Genomic DNA, 22,393 nt, shown 5'->3' on the forward strand with positions numbered 1-22,393 from the left:
GAGGCCCCTTTTTCCTGCCCCGGACACAGGGGCTGTGAGATCAGCAACATGACTATCGCCTGCCAGCCAGGGACACGTGTCTTCAGAGACGTTGGTGAGCTGAACCAGGCCCCCAGCAGAGCAGACCCAAGTACCGTTCCAAACACAGGGAGGAGAGGCAACAGGCGGAAGGGTCTCAAACCGTGGTCTGAGGGTGGTTCTCCCACCAGAAGCATCAGCATCACCCGGGAACTTGTAAGAAACGCGAAGCCTCCTCCGTCTCCACCCAGACCTATTGAGTCAGAGTGCTGGGGATGGGCCCTGAATTGGTTTGAACAAGCATCCCCGTGATCCTGATGCTCAGATGTGAGGAACACTAGTCTAAAAGGCACGGCATCGTGCCGGGCACTACTCCGGACATAATGGGTGGGTAAGGCCATGGGCCACTCTGCGTCCACGTCCTCCACGGTCAGCGGAGGGCAGGACGCTGGCCACTATACCATGCGTGCGTCAGATTCTCCAGGTCGTTTTCTAACAGAAGATATGCTTTGGCCCCATGCCTCCCCAGAGAAAGGAGAGGGGTGAGGCTTGGTCTTGACAAAGGTTCTCTCCTTGACGGAACTTTAGACAGGCTCCTCTGAGCGCTCTTTCGGCTGGGCCTCCGCCCGGGCCCTGTCTCCAGCCTGCCGAGTCCGGTTCAGCCAGAATCCTGTGAAGTCCGTTTAGTGAGAATCCCCCACCCTTGCTATCGGGTCACCCTGGCCTGTCTCCAGCAAGAGTCCTGTGAAGTCGGTTTGGCAGCAATCTTCCTTACCCTAGATGTCTTCTCTTTGTAACTTTACAGCCCTCAAGCCGTGCTGTGCCCCGTCCCACGCCAGGGTATAAATCTCCAGCTTTCCGTGCTCTATGTGGCATTGAGCCCTGTCTTGCTCCCCTATTTAATCACCCTGACTAAAGTCTTCTCTACTGTTTTCACACGTGTCAGGATAATTCTTTAACAGTATGTGCAAACGTGTGTATGTTTAAGAAGCTTCTCGAGCAAGTCTGATGGGGCTTCTTGGTTGAAAACCCACATGCAGAGTGGTTAAGAGCACGGGCGCTGGAATCAGACAGACCCGGGTGAGAGCTCAGCAGCTCTGGTTGCTAAGTAAACAAGCAGGTTAGCTCAAAGACAGGGGTAATCTCTCGTTCTCTCCCCCTCTCTCATCTTTGAAAAGATCCAATGGCAGAAGGACCTTAAGGTTGTAAGTGCAGAGCACGGTACTGACACATATTAGGCACCAAATAGATCGAATGTTAGCTGCTCTCGGCAATAATGATTACACGGATGCGTTATATTCATCAACATACTTCTAGATAAGAAAAAGATAAAATGGGTGATTTATTTTGTAACCACGTAAAATATATTTATTAAGAATAAAAGTCTTCAATACTTCACAAACAAGCTTGAAGAATAAATCACAGAAGAGAATTGCTTTTTGGATTTTTAGTCCAGGTCCTTGTATATATATATGTGGATCTTGCTTGTTGGGGGAAGGGCAAAAGGGGACCCAAAACAGGTCACCCGAGACAAACCTTCGTGGCTCTTGGTCAGCAGCTCAGTGTGTCCATGAGGCCAGTGTTCAGCGACCTTCGGGAGCAGGCTGGCCATACAGCACAGGGACTCGAGGCAGGCACCAAGCCTGTCCTCCAAGTGGAAACGGTCAAGGGTAGATGGATTCTTCCAGGCCATCGCAGAGGTGGTCTAACTCCATGGAAGTGCCGAGGGCACGCTCGAGGGAATGTTTTTCAGGAAGCCACACATGGTCCACAAGCTTTCCTCAGACGATAGACCAAACACTGACTGGCCAGGACTCAGACTAGAGGCAGATAGGCTTACTACTCTCTAAGGACTCACTCTTCTTGACAAGGAGTTGAAAGCCCCAGCACTGTACCCATTTCCCATAATAAAGTCCAGCTTATGTGTTGAATGAGTTTGTCCCCTTGAACTTGCTTGTTTTTGATAGTTGATGGTGAGGGTTCTGGAGTGTGGTCCCTTTACCCACTGTGATCAGCAACTGTTCCTCAAAATACAGGAGCTGGTCAACTTCGAAACAGTCACTGGCTCGAGGCACCACCTTCTCTAGAGCTGCCCGGATCTCGGCTTCGCCGGCCTTCTGGCGCCTTGCTCTCTTGAGGTAGTTGTAGACCTTCTCAAATACTTCTGCTCCCAGCTTCTGCGTGGCTGACCTGCCACACAAGTTAGGAGATAAAGAGGAGTTTCACACATTCGAGTCATCTGCAAGAAATGTCTTTTTAAATCATTAATTACACAAACGTTGTACCTTTGAGATTTGGGGGAAAAAGAAAAAAATAAGATGCGATGGCTCTACCTTGAACACTCAACAACAACATTCAACAAATACTTGCTGGATGTCTGTTCTGCGCCAGGGGCCTTCTAGGAACTGCGAGCGCTGCATTAAACAAGTTCTGTCAGTTCCGCGCCTTCATAGAGCTTACCTTCTTGGGCAGAGAATAAACAGATAACTTAAAAAATACATAGACAACAAAATGTCAGGCAGCGCTACGTGCAACGAAGAACAAAAAACAGGGAGAGACAGAGACAGGTGAGGGGCTGGACGCTCCCCTGAGAGGAGGTGTCTTCTGAGCAGAGACCCACAGAAAGTGAGGCCAACACTAGGGGGAGAAAACTGGGGCCCTGAGGCTAAAACACCTTGGAGAAATATCGAGAAGGCTAGCGTGGCTGGAGTTGAGAGAACAAGGGGGAAGAGGAGAATGGGATATGGAGTCAGAAATAATATGAATGAGAACAATAAAACAACAATGAGGAGGAAGAGGCAAAGGAAACGGACGTACTTTTCTACGCACTTAACATTTCCAAGAGCTCTGTGAAGGAGGCATGTTTAAATTCCCTTGTTTTACATATGGAGAAACTGAGGCTTACAGGGGTGAGGTCCTTTGGCCCGGCTCCCACCCAGGCCAACGTTGGTGTTTCTGTGCTCACCTCCAGCAGCCACAGCCTGTGTGGCGTCAGAATCAACCACAATGGCCACACCCGCTGTGTTTATTGTGCCTGTAATTTTCTCTACTTCCAGCTAGGGTCACAAACGAAAGGCCTACGTGTAAAACTAGGCCCAGGGCATGTTTTGTTTGATCAGCACTATTCTTTACTTTTTTTCTTTTTTTAATAGATTGATTGATTTTAGAGAGGGGGGCTGAGGAAAAGGGAGAGAGAACCTTAAGCAGACTCCCCGCTGAGCCCAGAGCCTGATGTGGGGCTCGATCCCACAAATCCCACAATCACAATCTAGCCAAAACTACGAGCCAGACGCTTCACTGACTGTGCCACCCAGGCGCCCCAGCGCTTTACTTTTTGAGCATTTTAATGTGGAAGTCTAGGCACGGCCGCATTCCCCCCACTGCATTTCTTTACCGCCCCCTGTCCACCTTCCTCACAGCATTTTAGAGCAGGGCTGTTTCTCGGATTTCACCTGCCCACCGGCCTCAAGGGCATTCGAGATTTGTGAATTTCGTTCTCCAGTTCAAAACTGTCATTTTTAATGCTACATACTGTTCCGCTGAAATTATGTGCCAACATTTACCGAGTCATGCTTCCAGGTAACATTTAGTGTTTTTCACTGTAACACTGAGCCAATGTCCTTAGGAACACAGCTTTTTCATCCAGGAGAATATTTTCTGGGATCAAATTTCTATGAGCAAGGTGAATTACATGAGTCTGTTCCCTCTGTGAAAACTCAAATGTGCATTGGTGATTTCTGCATTTTTCTGTATATATGTTGAGTGGGATTAAAAGATTTTAAAAAGTGGTGAGAATGGAATTATTGGGTCAAAATGCATAAATATTTTTAGGACTTTAACCTTAAGAAACGCTTCTTTATTCTTCATTTCAGTGGATTTGGTGAAAAGAAAAATCAGGGTTTTTTTTCAGAATTTTTAAAGCATGACTGCTAGACGATGCTGATGGCAATTCTGATAAGACCACTGAAGGCATTAATCACAGGCTCTAATTCACTTTATATGCTTTTATTGTTCAGTACTATCCAACACCGCAAGCCCTAGAACACAAGCACCTGGGGTAGGTATCGTGGCAGACAAAAGGAAGAGTAGTGATTTATCTTGCTCTAGTTTAGAGGCTAGAAATCCTAATGTAAAGATATATGCACTTTAAATTTTAACTCACTTTTTAATGGTACTTTAGAGCTTACAAAATCCTTTTACATTCGTTATCTCAAATGATCCTTGTGAATGAGGCAAGTCATTGGACATTTATCTCTATTTGAAGATGAGAGTAAGTAGGCTGACTTTCACAAACTCATGTAGCTAGTGGCTGTTGGAGCCTAAACCCAAACGCAGGTCCTGGGCTGGGGAGCTCGGCAGCCCTTGGGCCCCAAGTCATCCAGCTTGAACAGATTTCCCACCTTCTGCCTGGAGATTATCAGGACCGATCCCAGGACACCTCACATCCATAGTCACCCCAGTCACCCCCAGAAACCCAAGCTTTCCTTCTGCTGACATTTAGCAAACCCTGTCACTGCCCCCATTCGTGGAGGACTTCACCAACCTTCATGCTCTCTTCTTCCCACACCCTACTCCTGTCACCATTCTCGTGGCGTCAGTATTCTTGCTCTCTCTGACTTTGGACTGTTTCATATCCAATGATCATTTTTACCCTCCTCAGTTACCCACGCCCATGATCATACCCTTGACCTCTTGGCACCAATAACCACACCTCCTCTTGAATCGATATCAAGCCTTACGCTCTACGGACACCCCTGTATACTCTTCCACCATACTGACTCCGGCTATTCTTCTCCTTCATGGTCACCCGCAATCCTTCGACCTATCGCCATGATGACAATCACCCCCTTGTGTTCTCATGTCCCCACGTCCGACTTTTCCTCAGTTCCATTTCATGGCCCATTACTATAATCACTATCTTAAAATACCCTTGACTCTTTCACTCCCCTCTTCCTGTGTCAAACTCCTCTGGCAAAGTTGGAATGGTTAAACCTGGACACCCATTTACTTCTGCCTGCACCTGAACAAAAGAACATTCCAGGAGAAAAACATCCAATTCTGCCGACAGGTCTCATTTAAATAACTAATGCCCACAGTTCAAAACGCTGCTCAGCATTGCCCATGGCCCTCCTATAGTTGTCCGGTAGGCTTATTTTCCACTCCTCAAAGTAACTATTTCACGCCTTCTTCTTTATTTGTTATTCTAAAACTTGCCAAGCCCACCCTCCTTCTCAGCTGATGACTTTACCTAATATCCCATTGAGAAATAGAAACAAACATGTAGAAATTCCCTCTTGTCAGTGCCCAGCTACCCCACCTCCTTGGCCTTCCCTCCGCCCCTGGTGAAGGGACCCTCCGTGCTCCCATGAAAGAGCATCCTCTCCCCCCCCGAGAGCTCTTGATCTCAGCCTCTGTCACCGGCTCAGTGGCTTTCCCACCGGCAGCTATTTCTATGTCTCCTGGAGCATACACATCAGAAGAGAATATGCCCTAGTGCCCTCTTTTAAACAAGAAGCTTCTCGTGACCTCCACATTCCCTCAGTTCACCTGCTTCCCCATCTATCACTTGGACCTCCATCGCTAGCAAAGCTTCTTGAAAGAGGCGGCCGTTTCTACTTTCTGACTGCACGCTCTCCTTCAATCCACTCCTCATTTCTTCTCTAAACTACTCACATGTGGCTAGTCCCTCTGGTCTCTTCTCTGTACATATCTTACTTGACATTCAAGAGCTGGCTACTCTCTCCTTCAAATCCTTCCTTCTGTTGCTTTAGGTGATTCCATCTTCACCAGGAGCTTTTCCTATCAGGCTCTCTGCTTCTTTTCAGCCTCTTCAGCTGACTCATCTTCCTCCTCATTTCGGCCTCTACATTTCAGAGTCTTTAATACCCTTTATAGGCTGAGGACTTCCTGTATGTCCCCCGTGTTCCTCACCTAGAACCCCAGGCTTGTGAATCAACTGCCCACTTGATCTCACGAGCTGGATATCTAAAGGGTGTCTCAGCCTCAATATGGTGGGAGAAAAGAACTCTTAATTATAAATAAATACAAAGTGCTATGAAAGTTGGGAAAATCAAACACCCCATGGAGGCAGAGAAAGCACCGTCTCACTTGGGCCATAACAGCCGGAGGGAAGCCAGGCAGTAGCCAACAGTGGGAGCACTGGGAAATCAGTGAATCAGTTTGGCAGGTGAGAAGGGTATGAAGAAGAGGGTGAGAACCAGATGAACATAACGTTAAAGAAACTTTGGAATCTGGGCGCCTGGGTGGCTCAGTGGGTTAAGCATCAGACTCTAGATTTCAGCTCAGGTCACGATCTTAGGGTCGTGAGATCCAGCCCCACATCAGGCTCCACGCTCAGTGGGGAGTCTGCTGGAGATTCTCTCTCTCCCTCTGCCCCTCCCCCAACATGCATGCGGGCACGCTCTCAAAAAAAAAAAAGAAGAGGAAGAAGAAACTTTGGAACCTGACTAGTAATATCACCCATTGATGAGAAAGAAGCCCTAAAAAAATGTCCCCTGAAACCATAGTAACTAACAGTTTTTGAGCCTTCTTTATGTGCCAGTTTCTATTCTGAGCAACTCCTCATATCATCCCATTAAATCCTATGGATATGATATTGTTATTTCCATTCTACAGATGAGGAAACTGAGATACAAGAGGGGATTAAAAAACGTGTCTAGTGCCACACAATTTTGAAGTGGTGGAGCTGGGACGTGAATTCCAGTACTTTCACTCCAGGACTCACTTTTCATCACTATGGATTCAGACACTGGAGCTGAATCTCAGCTCTACCTGTCACTGGCCGTGTGATCTTGGGCCAGTTTCTTAACCTCTCTGAGCCTTGAATTTTCATATTTATGTGGAGATTACACACACACACACACACACACGCACACGTGCACACACATGCACACACGTGTATATTAGCACAGTATCTGTCACCTACCAGGTGCTTATCTGCCATTGTTTCATTGTTGCTTTCCCAATACTGGACTATACCACAGTCCTATTTCAGTTTAACTGCATGCTTCAAGCAGTTTTGTGGTTCCACCTCTGGTTAAGACACCATTTTAAACAGTTTTATCTTCTCTGAGTGAATTTGAAAAAAAAAAAAAAAGACACAAGAAAGCCAGTGGCAGAGTGGAAGGAAAAAAAAAAGTAATTTTGTAGAAATAATCATGAAAACCTATTTTAGCAGAAAGCATTAAGAGAACACATAGATTACTCTTCAGGCATCGTTTAAGGAAAGCTTGAAAATGATTTTACAGAATATAAGAAATCCCTGAACATTAAATATGTATGAGCCACTGTGGGAACAGAACGGTACAACGTATTTCCTCTTTAATACTGCGGTATTAGTGACCATTTAGTGTTAACAAGCATCGGGAATCTTTATTAAGGATGGATTTTGTACCCCTTCTCCCTCCATCTAGTATTTCAAATGGCTGTCTCTGACCCTGGTGGGCAAAGACGGAACAGATCTCTCTCGGCAGTCGATGCTCAGGTGACCTATGGTGCCCCCAGATGGGGCATGTGATTTCTAGGCCCCTTTTTGTAAATGGTGCTTACCTTTGGCTCTGTCCTCCCTGGCAGCAGAATCTTGAGAGCAACTGTTGGTTGGAGACTCTGTTCAAGCTAACCTTTCTTGTAAGGATTATCTTGTTTGTGACCTAAACACCCTCCATTGTTCATAACCACAGTAAATGTAGATGGGTAAATACTGACTAAGAAACAAAATCCAGTTTGTTTACAAGAGATATAATTAAAACACAGGGCATTGAAAGGTTGAGAGTAAACAAATAGATTTAAAAAAGATATACCAGGCAAATACCCAAAAGAAAGCTGGAGATAGCTATATTAACATGAGACAAAATAGATTTTTCAAAAGGATTTTATTTATTTGAGAGAAAGAGAGCATGCTCGTAAGAGAGAGAGCACAAGCAGGGTGAAGGGCGAAGGGAGAATCAGACTCCCCACTGAGCAGGGAGCCCTATGGGACTCGATCCCAGGACTCCAAGATCATGACCTAAGCTTAACTGACTGAGCCACCCAGGTGCCTGAGACAAAATAGATTTTAAGAAAAAAAAATTATTACAATAAAGATTGCTACTCAATAATGAAAATAGTTCAACTCACCAAGAAGAAATAAAAATTCTAAACTAGTATGCATCTAATAAAGTAGAATCAAAATACATAAAGCACTGCAGCGAGAAATTGGCAGAAATGTCCCCACAGCACAGGATTTCAATATACCTTGTTCAGTTATTGATAGATGAAGCATTTGAAAAATTAGCAGTGATACAGAAAATCTGAATATATTTAAGTAAGCTAAACTTAAGAAACATATATAGGACCCTCTCCCTCCATGACAATTAGAGAACCCTCATTCTTTGCAGACTTTCATAACATTTACAAATCTAACCATATACTAGGCAGCAATTCAAGCCTCAACACATTTCAAATAATTCATTTTACACAAAATCTAGTTATCTGATTACAATTGATAGAAATCTGTAGCAAAGATATGGATTAAATAGTACCGTGTTTGTAAATGTATTTATTCTAAATAAATTATGGGTCAATGAAAAAATCAGGCATGCCATAAACAAACTCATTTGAAGCCAAAAGAAAAGTGATAGGTACTCTAGCACTGTAATATTTCAGTGTAAATTTATTCTGACACTCGGAAAACATGCTGTAATATTTCTGCAATGATGCAACTGAGTATTTTAGAAATCATGAAATAGAAAATTCTATTTAAGGGGACGCTTGCTGTTACCTAGGATTTGAGAAGAGAGAGGGGTGCTCTTTATGAGGTTCACATTAGGGAAGAGGTTATAAGTTTGTTTTTTCTACAGGAGGGAATGGAAGGAGAGATGGGGGGGCAGGAACCACCCCTTTAGTTAGGTGGGTATCTCAATTACATTTTCAAATGAAAAGAACTATATTTTCATTCTTTTTCATCTATTTCTTCCTATGCTCCATATCTTTTATCAATTTTGTTCTCATGTTCAAAAAGTCCTGTATTTCAGGGACCCTAAAGTTCATCTTAGTCCAGACACTTCATTTACAGGCCAGTGCTCTTTGGGATGGACCACGGTCCTGCCCAAATGGACAGTGGACACAGGAGAGTTGGAAGAAGCCTCCCCAGGCTCCTGAAGAAGCTCTAGCTGCCTGGAGCCAACCCCCAACTTGTGTTTGGCCGATTCCTCTGCGAAAAAATTCCATTAAACCACAAGAGAGTACTTTCTCTCCTATTTCCTCCAAACTCAACTTCTTATCCTCCAAATTCGTTTACTGACTTCCCCCCATATTTACTTTTAACTTGCAAACAATATATTTTATCACATCTATTTACCCATCAATATTGACTGCTCTCTGAGCCTCTAATTATCTCTCTCTCTAAGGGGCTCTGAAGATGTCAAACAAAAATGTCCTCACTTTTTTTTTAAGTTTATTTATTTTTTAGTAATCTCTACACCCTATGTTGGGCTTGAATTCGCAACCCTGAGATCAACAGTCCCACACTCTATGGACCAAGCCAACCAGGACCCCCTGTCCTCAAGTTCTAAATATTATTTTAGTTTTGCAACAATCTCACACAAGAAAGTTACAAGTATAATACTAAGAACTCTTTTTCTCCCCAAGCCTTTTGAGAATAAATTGCTAACCTGATGCCCCTTCCCCTCATTAGTTGGTGTGTATTTTTTTACAAATAAAGACACTCTTACATAACCACAGAATGGCCATCAAGATCAGGAAATTAACATTGACACATTACTGTCATCTAATACTCTAATCCATTCAAGTTTCCCCAATTGTCTAATAATGGCCCTTATAATAAAAGGATCCAGGTCAAAATAATCACGTGTTGTATTTTATTGTTGTGTCTCTTTAGTCTCCTTCAGTGATGTTGACACTTTCAAAGGTTTGAAACAAGTTGTTTTGTAGACTGTCCCTCAATTCGTGTTGCCCTTGCTTATGAGAGTTATCAACTCCCACCCTCTAGCTATCTCTCCTTTTGTGTATTAGCTGAAAGACACGAGTAGAGCCTTCCATTATCTTGGGACATTATTAGAGAGCTCTAGCTACACCAGTTCACACTTCTCTTGGGTCTAAAAGATGCCCAGGTAGTCACAGTATCTTGTTTTCAGGTGCCTAGTTCCTGATTCTTCCCTACAGCTTTGTTCCCTATATACTATAAGAAATAGGGGGTCCTCGTAAGGAAAGGAAGCAGCTTGTGAGGTAAGTTTCCAGAGGCTCAAGAAAGAATGCCCTGGGTGTGCGACTCACTTGGTATCTCCGCTTAAACCACAGGTAGAAATCTTATGCCCAACTGAATTTCTGAGCTTCCCCCCAAGATATCCTAATGCTGCAGCCTTCCCCATTTCTGTCCATGTCAGCTCCTGCCTTCCAACTGCTCTGGCCAAAAACCTTTGGGTCATCCTGATTCCTCTCTTTCTCTTTTACTTCAACAGTCCGGTGTCTCTCATAACCGGACCAGTTAGTAAATCCTATCAGCTCCATTTTCAAACTGTATGCAGCATGCAGATTTCTGTCATCTCCACCACTACTGACCTGGTCCAAGCCACCGCACTCTCTCACCTGATTGCTACAATGGCTTCTCAGTTGGTGCTCCGCTCCTACCCTTGCTCCCCTACAGTCTGTTCTCAATTCAGCAGCCAGAGTAAGTCGGATCCCTTCACTCGCTGCTCAAAACCCTGTCTTCGGTTCCCCGTCTCACTCAGAGTGAAGCCAGTGTCCTTCCAGTGATCTAAAATATCCTGAACCACCTGCCCACCAAGCTTTCCAAATGCAGCTCCTCCCTCCCTTCCCTCCTTCCCTCCATTGCTGTTACACTGGCCCCTTGCTCTTTCTTGAATACCCCAGGCACACTCCACCCCATGGCCTTTGCACCTGCTGTTCCCTCTGATGAGAATGCTTTCTCCAGATATCTCTCTCTCTCCCCTTCACCTCCTCCAGGTCTGTGCTCTCATGTGATCCTTTCAGAGAGACCACCCAGACTACCCTCTTTAAAACTGTAATTTTACCCCCATCTGCACTGCTTCTTCTCTTGCCTTGCTTTGTATTGTCTTAGCACTTGATACCCTCGAGCACACTCTGCTCTTCCGTAATATTTTATGATTTGTCGGTCACCCCACTACAGAATATAGGGTCCATAGGGCATGGATTGCTTTCACCTTTCTTGTTGACCGATCCCATTACCTAGAACAGTGCCTGGCATATAGTAAGTACACAATAAATACATGTTAGATGAATGAATAGATACTTTGAAAGCCAAAAAGAAAAGGAATATGGTGATATTATACAATTTTAATTAAAAATATATGCATCTCTAGGGTTTATTCTAAGAATTAGCACATAGTGAAACTGTAACCTTATTTTGCAAAATAAAAGATCACTTTGGTGATTTTTACTCGTTTTTTTTCGAGATAAAGCTCCAGTTAGCTGCAGCTTTCAGTATTATCATATTTTCATCCCCATTTCAAATGGATTGGCTTTATGGGGCCTATCCGATCTTCCTTGGATAAAAATGACGTCAAGTTTCTGAGTGGGAAGACATAAGCCTTACTTTAAAAAAATTCTGTGTGGAGGGGACTGTGCTTCACGCTTGACACAAAGGGGCCACGTGGAAAGCAACTGAAACCTGCTCACAGCTGCCGAAAGCCCCGCTGCCCCACAGCACGTGGGAGGCTGTGGGGAAGGAGCGTTCCAGAGGCCCCTGCCCCTCGGAGGGAGGGGGCAGCCAAGACAGCACCATTCGACAGATGTCACCGTCTGCCGTGCAAGTTAAATAAGGCAGAGAGCAGCAGCTGAGGGGATGTTAGCCTCCTGCCCCAAGCAACATTCTAGCTGAACAGCAGAAAGTATTCAACACTCCCGCTCCCGGAGAAACAACAAGCAATCTCTCTTCGGGGAAAGAGAAAAGGAAAGTTCCGTCATGAAATTTAAAAGCTCCCTCACCCCTTATCCCTTCAGACAAACCAACAGGACCGTGTCTCGTCTTCCCCTTTCCTTGGGGCTTATTTGCCTTTCAGACTGCTTCTCTGCCCAGCAGAAGCTCCCCAATAATGGCTACATTTAGGTTTTTATTTTCAGATTAATTAACCACTTGAGGAGTAAAAACTAAAAGCAAAGGCCTTTGTTTGCTTTCAGGTCTGCTCCCTAATGAGGCTGGCAGCCTTGAGGACAGGGGACCTTTCTTAGTCATCCTGGCAGCCAGCGCAGTCCTGGCCCCGAACTGCACTAAGTTGTTCCGTCAGCACATTTTTAATGAGCACCTAGTACGTGCCAAGTGCCGGGAGTGCTGCCAGAAGCTTGTGACCTCACGGAACTCAGATTTTAGTGGGAAGAAGGCCGACAGTAAACAAGTAAACAGGGTAATTTCAGATTTTTGTCAATGCTGCAAATAAAATGAAATGGCAACGGAAGAGAGAAGTGGCTGCCCAGGAGAGGGTTGGGACGGCCGACAAGGGCGGGGGCAGAAGGGATGTTTGGTACCAGGCCTCTTTTGTGCACCAGGCCCTGTCCTGTGGACCAGCGCCCCCTTCTTCATCAGCCATCACACAGAGGAGACATTTGTGGGGATGCGGCAAGAGTACCGATGGAGGCCCGCACATGTCTAAATGATTAGAAGTTATGAACCAAGCGAACAAACTGTTAAATATGATATGATCTACCTCGGGGCGCCTGGGTGGCTCAGTCAGTGTGTCTGCCTCCGGCTCAGGTCATGATCCCAGGTCCTGGAATTGAGCCTCACATCGGGCTCCTTGCTCCGCTGGGAGTCTGCTTCTCCCTCTGCCTCACCCCTCCCAGCACTCATGCTCTCTCTCTCTCAACTAAAGAATAAAATCTTTAAAAAATATATGATCTACCTATTACTTTGACAAATTAACTATGAAGACCTGGAAGGCCAGGTTTGCATTCAGTATTCTCAGACTGCTCAGAGTTCTGCATCGAAATAGGGCAGAGCTGTGTGAGCCAGCCCCTGGACCTTTATCCCTGGATATTGGCCTATCCCCTTCTCTTCTAGCCTGGCTGTTTCCCACCGTGAGGGGGCGGGGTTATTACACACACATTCGATACCTCAGCCCCTATGTCCAAGATTCACCCATGCTTTCTGCAAATAGCTTCCCTGTGGTCCCCCTCAGTATTAGACTCTGGAATGGGTGTGGGGTCCTCTGGGGAAAGAATTGCAAGGTCCCAGGTAACTAGGGTATGGTCTAGAAGAGGAGACACAGGCTCTGAGTGGGCAAGCCCCCTTGGCTCCTTGAACCCCTTGCTTCACGAGGATGGATGCCACTGAAGGATGACCAAAGTGGCACCCTCTACAGCACAGGCCCAGCGCCCCCCTTCGGCCTGGGGCTAGGCAGTACTGAAAGGGAGGCTACTTTGCTGATGTAATTAAGAAAGACCTTTCTGAGCGGTGGGAGTAGGAATGACATTTGAATGGAGACTTGAACAGTAAAGACGGTAAAGACAAGTCATCCCTGACAGGTTGTGGGACAGGAGCACTCCCAATGGAGGGAAGAGGGCATGACCAGGCACTATAAGCCCTGTAAGGAAGAAGACTGCAGCGGTTGAGGCCTAACTTGGAGGAGGAGAGGACAGGAGACGAAGGCAGATGGTTAGGCAGGAACAGGGACCTGGGAGGCCGAGATAAGGAGTCCTTGATCCTGGATGCAAAGAGAAGCCACTGATCCTTTATAACGGCGTTAACATGGATATTTTATAACAAGAAAATACAACACAGAGAGGGATAGAATGATTTAAAAATCGGAACCTGAAATTTTTGAAAAGCCCTGTAAGATACCAAGGAGTTCATCTAATCAAATACTTTCATTGTATAGACAAATGGGAAAGAACACTGTGCTAAGGGCAGTGGATCTTACATGGGCCCCCACCGGGATGGCCATACATAGGAAATAAATATAGAATAAATAAGTCCCTTTGCTTTTCCTTCTATTCACTAAGCCCCTCTAAACAATGTACCGTGAAATGTTGGCCACTTGATTAAGTCCTTCCCAGCTGAATCACAACTGTGCTTGCCTTGATCAATTCAAACCACATTTTTTATTTTTCAAAAGTCATTTTCACCCCAGCTTTGCTGAAGTATAAGCAAAGATCTGAAAATAAAATAAATTTCCTATTCAAACACAATAAGAATAATTGGATTTGCAAAGGAAAATGAAGAGAAATCACAAAGGAAGAGCAATTAGAGCCTTAATATGTTTGGAAGAATTTGTCAGGGCAAGGATGTGAGAAACTATGAGTTTCCTGGGAGAAGAGTAAATTCCAAAAGCTGCCTGTCATTTGGTGAGATTCCCCAAGGGTTCCCTCCTTGACCAAACTTTAGTCAGTCCTCACTCTTGATACCTAACCAAGCTCTTATTAGTAATTTTCCACACACTGACCCCTCCCACTGCCCACTTCCCATAAATCCCCTGCTCCTGTGGTATTCAGGGCTGAGCTCGAGCTCTCTCCCCTATTGCAACAGTCTTTTTCCTTTTTTTTTTTTTAAGATTTTATTTATTTATTTGAAAGAGAGAGAGAGAACCAGCAGGGGTGGTGGGGGTGGCGGGGGGGAGGAGAGGGAGGAGCATACTTCCTGTTAAGCAGAGAGCCCTATGCCGGCGGGGCTCAATCCCAGGACCCTGACACCATGACTTGAGCCAAAGACAGATGCTTCACCGACTGAGCCCCCTGTTTCAACAGTCTTGAAAAATCTTCCTTGCCTGTTTAATTCCGTTGGGTGCGATTTTTCTTGGACACGGTTACCTCTTAGTGCCAGATTGTCACTGGGTCTCACATTACAAACTGTCTGTATTTGGAACTGCTACGTCTGGGTTAGCCTGAGACAGTCTCAGTGCACGCCTGACACAGGAGTATCATCACCCATTCCACTGTCAAAGTGTCCTGGTTTGGACAATAACTTATAAGGTTCCCCACACATAGTGTGAAATTTACTGGCTAAATTGCCATCGAGGCCCCTGGTGACAAGAGGACCTGCAGGACTTCACGCACGGTGCTGCGGCAATTCCAATGAGCAAGAGAGCAGACTCATGAAATGGGAGCACTCCTTTCTAGTCCTGAGCCCTAAGGCATACTTATATTTGTATCATTTTATGTCCAAATCAAAATGTTTCTCCATAAATAAAAAATGACGGTTTTCATTATTTTGTTTCTCAAACATGTCCGTATGTTGCCTTTATTATACCTCTCCTTCGAGGACTACAGAGGGGTCTTATCACAGCACACTTACTGAAAGAGTGACATGCATTCCAGAGACCTAGAGAGAGACCAGGAAGGCCAAGGTGGTGCAGGCCTCAGGAAACACAACTGAGATTGGGGGATCAATACCTCATTCTCTGGTGAATTGCATTAAAAGACTGAAATGAGTTTCAAAACAATAATCGAAGCTGACAGCTGCTCTTGACAGGTTGGGACAAATGAAAATTGAGCGGGGCTTTCACATGCTGTGGGGAGTGGGCAGGAGAGGCAGGAACCCTCTAACGCCTTTCACTTGGAAACACTGGGTTTCTTAATTGTCTCCTGTTGTGAAGTCAAAGGAGAAGATCCCTCATTAAGGTGAGGTTTGCCGAGTGGTTTTGAAAAATGGCTTTTTTAGTTTCTTCACTGTCTGAAAGTATCTGCAAGAAGCCCTTTTCCTGCAGAGCTGCCCAAGTCGGGGGGACGGGACAGAACTGCAAACTCAGCAGGATCTCAGGTACCGGTCTTTGGGCTCAGGCAGCGTGGGGAGCGAAGAGGGAAGGGTGGGATCAGATAATCTCCAGATTAGAAGATCTTCAGCCTATTGGGAAAGTTTGCCTCCAGAGACTCTAAGCATGGATTTGTTAATCCCATTTTACAGGTAGGAAAGAGCAAGGTCACTGAAGGGAGCTGAGCCTCCTGACTTCAATGCTCAGTATGCAACTGGAAGGATGAGACTGTTTTCAATAGAACAAAAGAACAAAGGCCATCAGAAGGATGCTCTACTGAGACCTTGTCGCTCAAAACATGGCCCTGCCTTCAGCATCACATCAAAGGACAGCCGGTTAGAAATGCAGGATCTCAGATCCCACCCGAGACGTGCTCTATCAGAATCTGCATTTAACAAGACCCCGAATGGGTCCAAAACCTTTGGGATGCAGCAAAAATGGTTCTAAGAGGGAAGTTTTAGCAATACAGGCCTACCTCAAGTAGCAAGAAAAATCTCAAATAACCTCACCTTACACCTAGAGGAAATGAAGAACAAATAAAGACCAAAACCAGCAGAAGGAAGGAAATAATAAAGATTAGAGAAGAATAAATGATATAAAACTAAACAACAACAACAACAACAACAACAACAACAACAACAGTAGAACAGATTAATGAAACCAGAAGCTGGTTCTTGAAAAAGATCAACAAAACTGACCACAGGCCAATATCTCCAATGGACATATATGCAAAAATCTTCAACAAAATAATAGCAAACCAAATGCAACAATACATTAAAAAAATCATTCACCACGATCAGGGAGGATTTATTCCTGGGATGCAAGGGTGGTTCAGTATATGCAAATCAATTAACCGGATACACTGCACCAATAAGAGAAAGGCTAAAAACTGATCATTTCAACAGATGCAGGAGAAGCATTTGACAAAGTATAGCAAATTTCATGATAAACACCCTCAACAAAGTAGGGTTAGAGGGAATATATTTCAACATAACAAAGGCCATGTATGAATACCCCACAGTTAACACCATATTCAATGACCAAAAACAGAGTTTTTCCCCTAAGGTCAAGAACAAAACAAGGATGTCCACTCTTACCACTTTTATTCAACATAGTACTGGAAGTTCTAGCCACAGCAATCAGACAACAAAAAGAAATAAAAAGCTTCCAAATTGGTAAGGAAGAAGTAAAACGTCCACTATTTGCAGGAGATATGATATTTTGATAGATGATATTATATATAGAAAATCCTGAAGTTTATAGATATAAACTATATATATAATTATATATAATCAATATATATATAACATATATATAATGAATATACAAAAATCTGTTGCATTTCTATACACTAATAATGAAGCAGCAAAGAGAATTTAAGGAAACAATCCCATTTACAATTGCACCAAAACTAATAAGATATCTAGGAATAAACCAACCAAAGAAGTAAAAAACTGTACCCTGAAAACTATAAAACATTGATGGAAGAAACTGAAGACAAAATGAAGAAATGGAAAGATATTCCATGCTCATGGGCTGGAAGAACAAATATTGTTAAAATGTCCATCTACCCAAAGCTATCTACAGATTTCATGCAATCCCTATCAAAATACCAACAGCATTTTTCACAGAACTAGAATACACAATCCTAAAGTTTATATGGAACCACAAAAGACCCTGAATAGCCAAAACAATCTTGGAAAAGAAAATCAAAGCTGGAGGCATCACAATCCCAGACTTCAAGTTACATTACAAACTGTAGAAATCAAAAAAGTATGGTACTGACACAGACACATAGATCAATAGAACAGAAGAGAAAGCCCAGAAATAAAGCCACAGTTATATGGTCAATAATCTTCAATAAAGAAGAAAAGAATATACAATGGAAAAAAGACAGTCTTTTCAACAAATGGTGTTGGGAAAGCCAGAAGCAACATGCAGAAGAATGAAGCTGGACCACTAAAATAAACTCAAAATAGATCAAGGACCTAAATGTGAGACCTAAAATCACAAAAGTCCTGGAAGAGAGAACAAGCAATAATTTTTCTGACAATGGCCAAAGCACATTTCTTCCAGGTATGTCTCCTGAGGCAAGGGAAAGAAAAGAAAAATAAACTATTGGGAGTGCATCGAAATAAGAAACTTCTGCCCAGTGAAGGAAACAATTGACAAAACTAAAAGGCAGCCTATGAAATGGGAGAAGATACTTGCAAACAACACACCCAATAAAGGGTTAGTGTCCAAAATACATAAAGAACTTATACAACTCAACACCTCCAAAACAAATAATTCAATTTAAAAATGAGCAGAAAACACGAACAGACATTTTTCCAATGAAGACATCCAGATGGCCAACAGACACATGAAAGGATGCACAACATCACTCATCTTCAGGGAAATGCAAATCAAAACTACAATGAGATATCACCACACACCTGTCAGAATGGCTACAATCAAAACCACAAGAGGGGCACCTGGGTGGCTCAGTCATTTAAGCATCCCACTCTTGATTTCAGCTCAGGTCATGATCTGAGGACTGTGGGATCAAGCACCACGCCAGGCTCCGTGCTAAGTGTGGAGCCTGCTTCAGATTATCTCTCTCCCTCTCCCTCTGCCCCCCAACCCCTGCTCGTGCACATGCTCTCTCTCTCTCTCCCTCTAAGACACACACACACACACACACACACACACACACACACACACACAACTGTTGGTGGGAATGCAAACTGGTGCAGCCACTGTGGGGAATAGTATGGAGGTTCTTCAAAACATTGAAAATAGAGCTACCTATGAGCCAGCAATTGTACTACTGGATATTTACCCAAAAATACAAAAACACTAATTTGAAGGGATACATGCACCCCTATGTTCATTGCAGCATTATTTAAAATAGCCAAATTAGGGAAGCAGCTCAACTATCCGTTGATAGATACATGGAGAAAGAAGATGTGGTACATATATACAATGGAATATTATTCAGCCGTAAAAAGAATGAAATTTTGCCATTTGTAACACCATGGATGGATCTAGAGAGTATAATGCTAAGCGAAAAAAGCCAATCAGAGAAAGACAAATACCATATGACTTCACTTGTATGTCGAATTTAGGAAACAAACAAAAAAGGATCAAAGAAAAAAAAAGAGAGACAAACCAAGAAAGAGACTTTTTAAAAAAGTTTGTATTTAAGTAATCTCTACACCCAACGTGGGGCTCAAACTCATGACGTCAAGATCAAGAATCACGTACTCTTCTGACTGAGCCAGGTGCCCCAAGAAACATACTCTTAATGATAGAGAACAAACTGGTGGTAATGGGGGGTGGGAATGGGTGAATAGGTGATGGGGATTAAAGAGTACATTTATCATGGTGAGAAAGAAAGAAAAAGAAAGAAAGAAAGAAAAAGAAAGAAGAAAGAAAGAAAGAAAAAGAAAGAAGAAAGAAAGAAAGAAAGAAAAGAAAGAAAGAAAGAAAGAAAAAGAAAGAAAGAAAGAAAGAAAGAAAAAGATAGATCACAGCTCCTTCACATATTCATTCACACAAGCCAAAGTCAAGAATTTCTAAGGACTAGTCTAGACACTTAATAAAGAACAGCAGTTCCTGAACAAACAAAAACAAAACCAAAACCCAAACAAACAAAAAGCCAAAAACAAGACCCCAAGTGATTCTTACGCACTTCAGAGTTTGAGAAACACGGGCTGGAGCTCTGGATCACACTTTAAGCAGCAAGACTCCGAAAAGCATTTAAAGCTATGAATTTGCTTTTGACAGAGAATTCGGATGCTTTTATGCAGTCAGGCCATCTTACCAAGCTCTGAGGCATCATTTCACATACGAGTATCCTCTATAGAATTACTAAATTTACTTTTTTACAATATGAGTTTGAATCTGATAACAGTAATAGGAAAGGGACCTCCATTAATTCGAGGCTGAAGTGTTCTCTCTCTCTCTCTCCCCTCTCCTCTTTCCTTCTCCCTGGATATCTCGTGCACTGATTTGCATTGGTGATAATCTTGGATTCATCTCACATTCTCAGCATCCTGTTCATTTTAAGGGGAGGACACCAGCCTTGCTCAGGTTGGAGATTATGAATTACAGTTTGTTTGGTAGTTTGCTGGTTTTGCTTCCCCATGTTTGTTCCTAACTCCTGATTCTGCATCAGCTAGAAGTTTCTTTTTAAATAAGCAGAAAATCCTTTCCCTTTCATTTCAGGAAATATTGTATTTTAATTTTATCTTACTGATGATTTGACTGGGAAGTGACAACCAAGCATAAACCCATGTTAATAATTTTTCTCTTCTTTGTTTCTGGGCCAGAAATTGCAGAAATCACTTCATGCGAAAAAAAGTTTCAATTAGGTCTAATATATGGGTAGTCTTGGGATACCCTTGGGAAGAAACAGGAAGAATTAAATTGCAAGTTTTAGTTGAACCATATGACATTGCCACTCTCACAAGTGAAATAACAGTGAAATGCTGGCAATTTTATTTAATCAACCTAATTAGAATGTTTCAATTTAGAATTCCTTGCCCTAAGGAATATTAAGAGAGGTGTAAGTGCTATTTGTGATTTGTGGAGGCTGGATTGTTCCATTTCCTTGGAGATTTTTTTTTTTTTTTTGAGGTTGGGACAAATACTCTGAAGGCTAGATAACCATTTCTCTATTCTAAGCAGCCAGAGAGAAATGGGGAGGTAGAAGGTCAGGTTTGGTTACGGATTCAGGATGAAAGGTTATATCCTTGAAGGAGGCTTATCACCTTCCGAATCTGTGAAATATATAAATGGTGCCAGACACTGACACCACAAACTAGGGTAAGTTTCTTGTCTACTTCCTTGTTATAGTCAGGTGCAGTTAATACTTGAACTCTGATCAGAGCAAGAAGAGATTTTTCTTTATCACTAACTAACTAACGCCATTCTTTAGTTGGAAAGTGGGAGAGGAAGAGTCAAAGGGAAGTGTAAGAATCTAGTCCTTCTCTTGGTTAATTGTTACAATGATACCATAGTCACGCTGTGTTCCATGATACTCTAAGCATATTCTGTGATAGACTGAATCACGTCAGCGTGTCATGGAGCGTTTAAGTGGGCTGGCCCAGGATCACGCTCTAAATAGCAAGGTAGGAATCATGTATTATTTGTAACGGTGTGTGTAGTGCTCTTAAGAGAACTTGGCATACAGCAGGCATTAATAACTGCTTTATCTCAAATTTTAAAGTTTCTTGAATAAATGATGACTTTTAATAACCTAACACATTAGCAAAGATTGAAGATGCTACATCAAAAATCTTTGTGGATCGGGGCACCTGGGTGGTTCACTCGGTTAAGAGTCCGACTCTTGATTTTGGCTCAGGTCATGGATGTCAGGGTCATAGGATTGAGCCCCGAGTCCAGCTCCTCGTTCAGTGGGGAATCTGCTGGAGATTCTGTCTCTCTCCCACCCACCCGCTTGCTCTCTCTCTCTAAATTAAATAAATAAATCTTAAAAACAAATTATTTAAATAAATAAAAAAATAAATAAAATCACTATGGATCATAAAAATTTGGCAATAAATATCAAGGTTACATTCTATGAACCAATAATTACAAGACATTTATCTTAGGAAAGATAAATTGTTTGAAATGTTTGAAAACACCCCATTAGGTAAAAAAATATTTATGTCAGTAATATATATGAGTTGAAAAAACTAAAATCTACCTAAAAACTCAAGAATAAGACATGATATTATAGAGAAAATAATGGTATTTTTAGAATATTTAATATTTAATAACTTTGGAAAATGCTCAGGACAGGTGAGGGAGAAAAACCATGACACCAATGTCCTGCCCTTTTTTGTAACCTAGCACTACGTCACAAAAATGTCCCAAGTTATTTAAAATTCTGCCAAAATAGTATTTGTAATGGCTGTAGGATATTCCATTGGATGTCAATAGAGTAAGTTATTAACTGTTTTATGAACACACACACTAAAAAATAACACACAGATGGGATCATATCATCCCTATTACTCTGCACCTTTTCTCAGTTAATAATATAATCTGGAGAGCTCATCACATAAGCACACACAAATCTTCCTTAATTCTTTTTATCCTCAATGCCAGGATAATACTCCACTGCAGAAATATATGTTGATTTTTCCAAACAACTCTTATTGATACCTTTAGGCTATTTATAGCTTTTTTTGCTATTAAAACAACCCTGCAACAGATACTTTCATGTACATTTTTGTGTACTTATACAAGTATTTCTGTAGGATAAATTCTGAAATTGCTAGATCAAAGAATGTCCATTTAAAAAATTCGAACAGACACTGCCAAATCGCCCTCCAAATTACTGCACCAATTAACATCCCCTTTAACATTGCGTGGAAGTAGGTGCTTCATTTTAAAATGGAAACAGCAAATAGGTCACGGTTGATGCTTGAACAACACAGGTTTCAATGGGTTTCTGTGGGTCCACTTATATGCAGATAGTTTACGGTACTGCAAATGTATTCTCTCTTCCTTGTGATTCTTTAAAAAATTTTATTTAAATTCAATTAGCCAACACATAGTACATCATTAGTTTTTAGTATAGTGTTCAATGATTCGTTAGCTGCATATAACACCCAGTACTCATTCTTGCAATTTTCTTAATAACA

At 42.7% G+C, this 22,393-nt stretch overlaps 1 protein-coding gene across 5 annotated transcripts in view; it reads right to left on the reverse strand.

Annotated features, from left to right (window-relative positions):
* Window positions 1-1,370: 1,370 nt before the first annotated feature.
* NEK11 (NIMA related kinase 11) overlaps window positions 1,371-22,393 on the reverse strand; it is a 231,332-nt gene continuing 210,309 nt past the window's right edge. For 4 of the 5 annotated variants that reach the window (XM_019803185.2, XM_034662010.1, XM_011229202.3 and 1 more), the window contains one exon: window positions 1,371-2,208. In XM_019803185.2, coding sequence (XP_019658744.2) covers window positions 1,938-2,208 — 271 coding nt within the window. In that variant the 3' untranslated portion in view covers window positions 1,371-1,937. Of the gene's footprint in view, window positions 2,209-2,238; window positions 2,258-22,393 lie in introns of those variants that run through there. The other variant, XM_034662012.1, reaches the window with a different exon arrangement.

Source organism: Ailuropoda melanoleuca, chromosome 6 (assembly GCF_002007445.2).
Source record: "Ailuropoda melanoleuca isolate Jingjing chromosome 6, ASM200744v2, whole genome shotgun sequence".
NCBI lineage: Eukaryota > Metazoa > Chordata > Mammalia > Carnivora > Ursidae > Ailuropoda > Ailuropoda melanoleuca.